Source organism: Populus euphratica, unplaced genomic scaffold (assembly GCF_000495115.2).
Source record: "Populus euphratica unplaced genomic scaffold, PopEup_1.0 scaffold464.1, whole genome shotgun sequence".
NCBI lineage: Eukaryota > Viridiplantae > Streptophyta > Magnoliopsida > Malpighiales > Salicaceae > Populus > Populus euphratica.
Genome location: NW_011500187.1, coordinates 30,763 through 40,918, shown reverse-complemented (window position 1 = coordinate 40,918; position 10,156 = coordinate 30,763). Strand labels below are relative to the sequence as shown.

Genomic DNA, 10,156 nt, shown 5'->3' with positions numbered 1-10,156 from the left:
TTTTCTAAATGTTTTTTTAATTAAACTCTTTTAAAGCCAAAGTATAAGAAATTAGGCTTGAAATTATGGTATAAATAAAAAATATAAAGATAAGGAATTAAAATATAAAATATAGAGAAAATACATGGTTCATCTCACATTAATAAAAAAATTGATCTAAAAGCTTTTTATTTATTATTTTTCAATTAGTAAGTTAGAGATAAGAGAGAAAAACTTATCAGAAAATTATAAAGAGAGAAAAAATATTTAGTTGAAATTGATTACAACTATGAAAAATATTGATCTTGTTGTCAAATAATTTTATTTAACAAAAAAATTACATCATGATGTTTTTTAGCCTTCACTTTACCTGAAATTATAGATCTTGTCCTAGGAAGTTTTATCAATTTAGGATGATTTTTTTCAACTCACTTTTAGGTTATTTAATATCATAAATGAGTTTATTTAGGTCTTTAAAAGTAATTTTTAGGTATTTTTAAATAAAATAGCTGAAAATAAATTTTTGAAACCAAAATTTGTATTCCTTGATTTTCCAAACACATTTATGGTGGACTTATTCTAGAAAAATATACCTAATTTGTTTCAAAGAAAAGAATGAATGACAAGTTGTCTTCCTCTTATGGAAAGAAAAACAAAGGTTTATGCATGCTTGCATGGGTTGGGAGGCCAACATACATGGCCAAAAAAATTATTATTTAATTTTGTTGCTTTTCACAAATAATATTATAGTTTTTCATGAAAAATTTAAATTTTTTTTTTTTAATTTATATGTGTCTAACATGAAAAAATTTTTTGTTTTAATTTATATGTGTCTAACATGAAAAAAAAAAGTCATGAATATTTAATTAACATAAAATTTATGTTTTTTTTATTCTTAATATTTTTTTTCTTGAACCATATACAAAATATTATGACTTGTTTGAATGTTTTATTTTAAATTTGCTTTTAAAACCATAATAGATTTTTATTTAGAAAACAATACTTGAAATTTACAAAACATTTCAATATTAGATTGAGTTTAAGTGTTATGAGTGTTTTTTTTTTTTGTATTATGAAACAAAATATAATTTCAAAAAATGCAAATTTAAGTAGAGAGTTTTAATGACAATGTTAAAAAAAAATTCTCCACAATCTAAACATTATTTTTTAATATTTAAAAGAGTTGTTTGACATTCAACATAATGCAAGAAATAACCTAGATAAGAATTAATTCCTTTTTTTATTGTTGTTGATACATAGTGTTGTTTTTTGTTTTATTAACATAGATATTTGAGTGAATTTACGCGTATCACGACTAATCCTATAAGCACTGAAAGTAAGAATCATATAAGCTTCCAATGACTATTATATAAACAACAAACAATGATTTAAAGTTAAAACCACCAAAAAAAATAAATTTTTTAATTTCAAGTTATTAGCAATTAGTTATCATCAAGTTTTTACCATGTAATCAGCACTAGATGGTCATGCATGATTTGGTTTTTTTTTTGTTTTTTTTATTTACGTGGGGTGTCCGGACCAGCTTACGCGTACCACGACTAATCCCCACGGCCCACTGAACATCCTGCAAGCCCAGTGAGCAAGTAAGGCACCGCGGGGGTGACAGGCATGCATGGTGAGGTTCGAACCCAAGTACAAAGAAAAAAGACAAGCCCCTCCCACCACTAGGCCAGAACATTACTTACTGCATGGTTTGGTTTTAGTTCCGTCTAGTGCTAGGTGGATTGTCGAGTATGTAACATTCGTCTAGTGCCTATGCATCCATCTGGCAGTTTAATGAAAATCCAGACATGGTTTTGGCTGTGGCATCAACCTTGTGCAAAACGTCAATCTGATGTTGACTGCAAAAATAATTATGAAAAGCGAGACAAAAAGCTAGTAAAGTGTGGTGGGGATGGAGATCTGAGAGCAGACATTGCTCTTTTATTTTTGGATGGTTGCCCGAGATTGAGGAATCCAGAATTTTAATACTCGTTAAGTGCTGGATTTTGAGATCCGCCATCACTTTCTAGAGCTTTTCTTACCAGAATCCCACATGTGATATAAATTCTCCATTGCAGTTAATGTACAGTCCACAAACATCAAACTTTGTTTTCTCTAAGCTTGCCTGTGCTTGTCAAGAGGATAGCAATGGAGTCTAAGATGGTACTCCCGCCAGCTGTGAACCTTCTCCTTGTTCACATTTAAACTTGTAGAAAGTCTCGTTGTCTTTGATGGATTATCACATTACAGATCCAGCTTCTCCCAACAATCTCTCCACTGCTTCCAAATACACTCCATGAATGATAACCTACCTTTCATAAACAAAAAGATTCATAGTACAATACAAAACAAAAAATATATTAAAATAATATGTTTTTTGTTTTTGACATTGAAAACCAAATTCATCAAAAGAATTCTAAAAAAAAATATTTATTTTTCTTTTTAAACAAATATCCCTTTTAAAACATATAAAATTAAAAATTGCCTCACTCTTAAAGAGGGCTCTCTCTAACACCCTCTTAGCGATACACAAATACTACTTAACTAAAAGATATATTTGTTCTTATTCTTATTCTTTATTTCTTCTTAAACTAAACTCTATTAAATAATTCAAAAAAATAAATATAAATATAAAAATAAGAGAGGAGGAGATTAGGGTATATTGATACTGCATGATTACAATAATCTAAAGGAAAAAGTTTAAGCTAAATACAAATAGATTATATATAGGCTAATCCATAAAGAAAATAAAAATATTATTTCACCCTTAACAAATAAAACAAAATATACATATATTTTTTAACATATTTCCTCAAACTGATAATGCCACAGCTATAAGATACAAAGGAGGAATAAAATGTGACTTGGTAAATAAATCTGCAATCTATAAATAAAAAAAAACAAAAAGCAAAATAATGGTGTTATGCTTTATATGATGGTTGGTTAGATGACAATCGATCTTAATGTGCTTAGTTTATTCATTAAAAACCAAGTTGTGAGCAATCTAAATAGAACTCTCATTGTCACAATACATAAAAGTGAGATGAGAAAGGAAAACTCACATCTCTACAAGTAACCAGTGTAACCAAACAATCTCTTTAATAGTAGATGTCATTGCATGATATTTTGCTTCTATTGAAGATTTAGAAATAATTGATTATTTCTTGCTCTTCTAAGAAATAAAAGAATCATTTAAAAAGATAAAAAAAAAATATCAAGTAACAGTCTTGCGATATGTGAGATCACTATCATTATCAATATTAGAGTATGCACACAGCTCTAAAAAAGAAGTGGATGGAAGTAAAAGACTCTAAAAGATTGTACCCGAAGATATCGTAAAATAAAAACAGCAACTGCCCTAAGATAATCTCTAGGTGAGTAGACAACTTTAATACCTAAGAAATATCGTAGAAAACCTGAGATGATAAACTATCAAAATCCTTAAAAAAAGATTCATACAAATAAGATCAAATCTAGTCAAGTTATGAATAGTGGATGCAATAGAAAATAAAGGTATATGCTCAAGAAAGACAACATGATAAGACATAAAGTTTTCAGGTTATTGGATCAAAATAATAGTACCTCTTTTTACCTTTACCATAACCAAAAAAGACAAAAATAATAGATTGAGAAGGCAATTTATTATATTCTATATAAGGATAAAGAACAAAACAAGTACAATAAAAAATTCTAAAGAATATATAATCAAGGACATACCCATGTAACTTTTCAAAATGAGAAAAAACTAAAATATAAAAAGATATAATTATCTTAATCAGATCTCCAGCAAAAAGAACAACTTCTCCCCAAAACATACTAGGAACAAAAATAGACAACAAGAAAGAATAAGTAGTTTCAACAATATGCCTATGTTTTCTTTTAGCAATACCATTTTGTTTAAGAGTATCTATATATGATATTTGATGAATGGTTCTATTTAAGGCAAGTAACTCACAAAAAAGATATATTCCTCGCCTAAATCACACCTAAAAAAATTAAGTTTTGACAAGAACTCTAAAGGTTATATAATATCTCAAAAAATTCAAAACGATGTTTCATTAAATAAACGAATAATAACAAGTATGATCATCAATAATAATAATAAAAAAACATAATATCAAGACCTTCCTTTTATGGCAATAGAAGAAAGTCCTTATACATCAAAATGAATCAAATCAAATGAAAAAGAAAAAACAGAAATACTTTGATTAAAAGATAAAGCATAAAATTTTATCAATTTACATCAACTACAATCAGAAATATCACAAGCTTGCAAAATTCATAAAGCTTATGTGGATGCTAAAAATATCAAACGAGAAGATGAAACATGACCTAGACGAGAATGTCATAAATAAAAACTAGAAAAAAAAAAGACTGAAATGAAAAGAAGACAAATTAGTAGCGGTGGCAATAATAATTAACACTTTTAACTCATCTAAAATATATAGTCCCTTCTTTCAATAAGCTATGTTAATAAGCTTCTAAGACTATAAATCATGTACATAACAAAAAAAAAAAGGAAAAATAACTAAATAATAACTAGAATCACATAACTAACCAATATAAGCAAGATTTAATATGAGTTTCAAAATAAGATAAACATTAGAAAATGATAATTGATGTGTGACAATAAAACTAATACCTGTTAAGGGCATGTAAGTGTCATTAATAGTCATGGTAGGAATAAAAGTTGAATGAGACATTAAAGTAAATAATAACAAAATCTAGAGATACATGATGTGAAGCATCAAAATTCAAGACTTATTTAAAATGTGATATACTTGAGGAACTATGAGGCAATTGATCTATAGAAGAAGAAGCTAATATTGGTTGTGGCTATAAGGAGATAAACTTTTGAAATTGCTCAACTAGAGTACTAGAATTGGTGAAAAGACCTAATAAAACTATTACTACTGTATTGTGGTGTGATGGTTTGTAACTCTTAGGTGGTCTATAAGTATTGAATTGTAACTGATTACTAAACTTTTAAGATTGATTTTGTTGTCTTAACTTGAGATATTAAACCTTTTAATAATCTTTTTACTTACAAAACTACACGTGTCGAAGGCAATCTTTATGTAATGTTTATTTTGATTATTAGAGAATGACTTGGAAGGTATTGTTAGCACATAATGATTAGAAGTAAAAAAGAATTTTTTTTTATAATAAGATTAAAAATATATTTTTTTATCCTATGACTCATTGACAATTAAGTCAATAAAAGGTAGTGGAGAATAATGCAAAATTGAACCTCTAAGTCCTTTAAAATCACTGTTAACAAATTATATCAATCATTGCTGCTCTCTATGAGCAATATAGGCACTGCATACCTTTAATTTTACTGATTTTGTAAGAGCTAATTAATCTCAAAGGTTTGTTATAGAAGAATAAAACTCTTGAATACTCATATTTTCCTAGTGAAAAGCTCGTATGTCATTCTCTAATTGATAATACTTTGCAAATTTAATTATGTGAATAACCTTTGTAAATGATCTCAAATCTCCTTTATTAAATAACCTTTGTAAATAATCTCAAATCTCCTTTATTATCTGATACTTTGCTGACTGTGTACTTATAGAATGCTCAATATTATCTCGTACTTTGTTGACTGTGTACTTATAGAATGCTCAATATAATTGTTAATCCAAGTAATAATATTTGCATTATTTGCTTCCTAAACATTTATCAAATTAGCATAACCCTCATCAGTATTCTTGGTATTATAGAAGGTTCACTAACATATCCCCTTATCATTTTATCCTAACAAATTTTTCTCGTCATATAACTTCAATACAAATAAGTATTTACATCCAATTTCACACACACGTAATGAAGCAAATAATCTTTTTTAATAGCTATAATCAACAAACAAAGAACACTAAAAAGCAAAAGAAAAGAAAACAAATACTAGATTATAGAAACTAAACAAAAATCTTCTTGAAATTGAATATATAAAAGTTGTGTTTGAAATTAAATCTCGTTTTATGAAACTATACTCTAATATCATGTTAAATAATCCAAAGATATAAAAAGAAATATAAAAATTATAGAGTTTTATCGATACTATATGATTATAATAATATAAAAAATATATTTAATCCAAATATAAAAAAAATTATAAACTGAATGAACTTAAAAAAACTATTTTATCTTTAATAAATAAATAAAATAACTTAAAACTCAAACACTGAATTATAATTCAATGAGTGCTCATGAGATTAGATTGTTGCTTTGGTGGCTTCTTGATGTTAATTTCTTGATGCCTCTTGAGTATGAATCTACTAGAGTTTTGAAATCCAGCCCGGCAGGTTGATCCAGGATTCGGCCAATCTAAAATTGAAACCAAATCGAGTTGACAAAAAACTAGAGGAAAGAAAAATCTAGCATGATCCGACGACCCGATTAACCCAATAAGACCTGGTCAAGAATCAATTGCAAATTTATTAAAAAATTTTATTAAAATAACATTATTTTAATTTTTTTAAAAAATAAAATTTAATCTAGTTTATTCAATAATATACTTAAGGCCCAGTAATCGGGTTAAAATCATAAACCTGAACCTTAAATCAATGTTAAAACTATAAAATCAATCCTTCACGTGAATCGATCCTTGTAGGGTCCACCACAAGTGAAATGGCGAACCAAGAGGTGAGGAGGGCCTTGAAAATTGAACCCCCAGGGCTTTTACATCCTAAAAGATGCTTCTATGTCTAAGATACCATATTGAGCAATGACCTTCAAATCTTGGAGGCCCGTATTATTTCAAACCAGAAGGCCCAAAACTGAGCCGCCGCCGCCACATAACCACATCATACAACTAACCAGTTAGGTGGGAAGCCATCCGGCCCCTTTTCTATGTAGTTTACTAACTCCAGAGTCCATCTGAAGAAGACTAGCTGTTGAATTTTCAACCTCTCCTCCTCCTTCCTCGAAAATTCGCGAATCTCCATTCTCAACACCAAAGGAACTCCAACACCACCATTTAACCTCGTCGCCGAAACACCCTAACAACAAACAAAAGATTGCCCAATAGATGGAGAATTCAACCCAAGAATCCCACCTAAGATCAGAAAACACTGTAACCTATGAATCCCCATACCCTCTCTATGCCATGGCAATCTCTTCAACCGCATCTCGCGCAAACCAATACCAGCGGATTGCCTTAGGTAGCTTCATTGAAGACTACAACAACCGTATAGACATCGTCTCTTTTGACCCTGAAACCCTCTCTATCAAACCCCACCAAAATCTCTCTGTTGAGCACCCTTATCCACCCACAAAGCTCATGTTTAGCCCTTCATCTCTTCACAAGTCGAATGACCTCTTAGCCTCTTCTGGTGACTATCTTCGATTGTGGGAAGTTAGAGACTCTGCTTCTGTTGAGCCTGTTTTGGTGCTTAACAATAGCAAGACAAGTGAGTTTTGTGCCCCTTTAACTTCTTTTGACTGGAATGACATTGAACCTAAGAGAATTGGTACTTGTAGTATTGATACAACTTGTACGATTTGGGATATTGAAAAGGGTGCTGTTGAAACACAACTTATAGCTCATGATAAGGAAGTTTATGATATTGCTTGGGGTGAAGCAAGGGTTTTTGCTTCAGTTTCAGCTGATGGGTCAGTTAGGATTTTTGATTTAAGAGACAAGGAACATTCTACTATTATATATGAGAGTCCTAGACCTGATACACCCTTGTTGAGATTGGCTTGGAACAAACAGGATTTGAGGTATATGGCTACAATATTGATGGATAGTAATAAAGTTGTGATCTTAGATATTAGGTCTCCAACAGTCCCTGTTGCTGAGTTGGAGAGGCATATGGCGAGTGTGAATGCTATTGCTTGGGCTCCGCAGAGTTGTAGGCATATTTGTTCTGCTGGTGATGATTCACAGGCTCTTATTTGGGAGTTGCCAACTATGGCTGGACCTAATGGGATTGATCCAATGTCCATGTGCTCTGCTGCTTCTGAAATTAACCAGCTTCAATGGTCTGCTGCACTGCCTGATTGGATTGCTATCGCGTTTTCAAACAAAATGCAGCTTTTAAAAGTTTGAGGTGAATTGATATTCATTTTTTGGTGTATTACATTTGATGTTAATTGTTAATGTGTTATCTTTGATGTTAAATTTCAGTGGTGGAAACTTGAGAGTGTTTCTAGTTAGGTGTTTGCTTCCTTTGGTTGAATTCAGATTGATTCATCTTGTCTTAAATGTCCTTTTATCCCGTTTTAGTGCTACTGACTTTTGCTTGGACGCGTTTTATCTAGTTGTATTGCTAATTAATTCGGCTTAGCTGTGACTAAATATACCAAAATAGCATGTTACTATTCTCAATGCCAACAAAAGTTTGTCTTCATGTTGGCTTTATTTTAATTGACAAACGATGCTGTGGAACTATTAAGATAACAATTGAATTGCTCCTTACAAAACGCCTTCTTTTATGCCTGTGTAGCATTTTAGTCGTTGTCTGCTGTTCTACGGATTGACAAAATTGTTGTTTACCTTGTGCAATATAATTACTTGAATCCATGCTGTTCAAAGTTTGATTGGCAAATAAATGTTGAGAATTTTGCGTCTTTGGGTTCTTTGTCCCCCTTGCTCCTCTTGGATTCGAGGTTGCTTTTAGGCTCTTAGTTTTGAGCTCACTTTTACATCCTCCAGGACTTCCTTTTCTAAATGTTTGGTTGCTTGTCCGTGTTGCCTATGTTCTACAGCCTGGCCCGCAATTTTCCATGGACATTGTTGTTGAATGGCTTGGTTATGATCCAGTCTTTGGTTGGTAGTATTTATGGCCATGATGAATGCACCTTTTAAATCCACCCTCAACAATAGGTGCCTCCTTTGAGTCCGTTTCTTCTTTTATTTTGCAAGACAGACAGATTGTTAGTGATGAAAGAGGGAGCTAGCAAGGGTCCTGGATAGTCCAAATCAGATTTCAATCTATTTTCTAATTTGTAATGTATCCATCCAATCTGACTTTAGTTTCTTTGTGGATCATTATGGAGAGCTTTGAACGTTGATGACTCCTGTCTTCAATCTGGTCAAGTTCATGGACTCATCTCCATAATAGAAAAGCTGCAAGTGAGAGTGGTGGTGGTCGGGTTGGCTGCTGGGATGGCAGAGAGTGGGAGAGAGAAAAACTTTATGATTAAACATCTCTTAAACTTGTTATTGATGTGAATAAATACTAGATTATTAGTAAATCAAGTATAAAAAAAAGTGTACGTGCAAAAACCATAAATCAAAATTGGTTCAAATCTAGGAGTGAAAGCAATGTTCTTCTAAGAACACAAAAAACATTACCTAAAACCCAGAAAAAAACCTAGAAATGCCCAGAAATGACAGCCCCTACCAAGCCTAGAAATGGTAGCTACAGCCAAGCCGAGAAATGAGTATTTTTGGCCTGTAAAACATGTATTTTTATCTCAACAAGTTACAATATCATACATAAACATATTTAATCTAAAAATTAACAAAACATATCAAAACATCAATCAAGCAAAAGATACATAAAAAAAACATAAACTTAAAGTAGACTATATGTTTATATAACATAAATTTAAAATTAGTTTTCTAAATTCATTTTGTGTATGAATAGACTCAGTAAATCCAGAGTAAAACATTATTTATTTAATATGCATAGTTTAAATTAAATAAAAACTAAAACAACATTATATATAAAAAATAAACTTAAATAACAACTTTAATGTATCAAGAACATAAAATAAACATAAAAATCAACATCAATAAATATAAAAGAAAACATAAACAAAGAACTAAATACAACATTACTAGCATTCAAATCTCTTTTCCATGCTTATAGACATAAATATAAATTAGAAGTAAATAAAAAAAATCCCTTTTCTATGTTTATAGACTTAAATATAAAATAAAAGTAAATAAAAAACATTAAGAGCATGTCACAAAAGACCTACTTTTAAATCCAAAAAGTACACGTAAAATAGATATTCTTTCTTTGTTTTTTTTTTTTTTGGAAATTTTTGTCTGTCATATACTAGCAAAACTAAGAAATTTTTTGTTTAGATTCTTTAACTTCTATACTTATATTTCTTATTGATATTTTTCTTATCCTTTTGTTTTCTCATCCTCGTCCCCACCTTTTTTTTTTTCTTTCTAAACTTGAGAATATTTATAGGATTTTAAGAGGTCTTA

At 30.2% G+C, this 10,156-nt stretch overlaps 1 protein-coding gene across 3 annotated transcripts; it reads left to right on the top strand.

Moving 5' to 3' along the window:
* The first annotated feature begins 6,761 nt into the window (after nt 1-6,761).
* On the top strand, nt 6,762-9,022 carry LOC105111632 (protein TRANSPARENT TESTA GLABRA 1-like). Of its 3 annotated transcripts, none has more exons than XM_011007047.1 (2): nt 6,762-8,039; nt 8,855-9,022. In XM_011007047.1, the coding sequence occupies exon 1, from the start codon at nt 7,016-7,018 to the stop codon at nt 8,036-8,038; it is 1,023 nt and encodes a 340-aa protein (XP_011005349.1). In that variant the 5' UTR covers nt 6,762-7,015; the 3' UTR covers nt 8,039; nt 8,855-9,022. The 3 variants fall into 3 exon arrangements, with proteins under 3 accessions (XP_011005349.1, XP_011005350.1, XP_011005348.1); XM_011007048.1 differs by lacking the exon at nt 8,855-9,022 and adding an exon at nt 8,698-8,839; XM_011007046.1 differs by having other exon boundaries at nt 6,763-8,039; nt 8,859-9,022.
* The last annotated feature ends 1,134 nt before the right edge of the window (nt 9,023-10,156 follow it).